This window comes from Eimeria mitis, genomic scaffold, assembly GCF_000499745.2.
Source record: "Eimeria mitis Houghton genomic scaffold, Emh_scaff2151, whole genome shotgun sequence".
Classification (NCBI taxonomy): Eukaryota; Apicomplexa; class Conoidasida; order Eucoccidiorida; family Eimeriidae; genus Eimeria; species Eimeria mitis.
In genome coordinates this window covers 872-1,082 of record NW_013570476.1, presented here as the reverse complement: position 1 = coordinate 1,082, position 211 = coordinate 872, and the positions used below count along the sequence as shown (strand labels likewise).

The 211-nt window shown below is 58.3% G+C and overlaps 1 protein-coding gene across 1 annotated transcript in view; it reads left to right on the top strand.

Annotated features, from left to right (window-relative positions):
* Positions 1-211, top strand: part of EMH_0049400 (uncharacterized protein) — a gene marked incomplete at both ends in the record, with an annotated part of 4,112 nt that overhangs the window by 3,334 nt on the left and 567 nt on the right. Inside the window, one exon of the mRNA XM_013496528.1 lies at positions 3-211. Within this exon, the coding sequence (XP_013351982.1) occupies positions 3-211 (209 nt within the window). The remainder of the gene's footprint in view (positions 1-2) is intronic.

Here is a 211-nt window from a genome sequence, read left to right as displayed (position 1 = left end):
CAGCAGCAGCAGCAGCAGCAGCAGCAGCATCTGTGGTGGCCGTCGCCGTCTGTATCTCATTCTCTTTCTCTGTCTCCCCCTCCCCTGTTCCAGCCTGCAGCAGCAACAGCAGCAGCAGCAGCAACAACAGCAGCAGCAACAGCAGCAACAGCAGCAGCAACAGCACCCGCCTCACCACCATCCTCATCATCATCATTACCATCGACTGCAG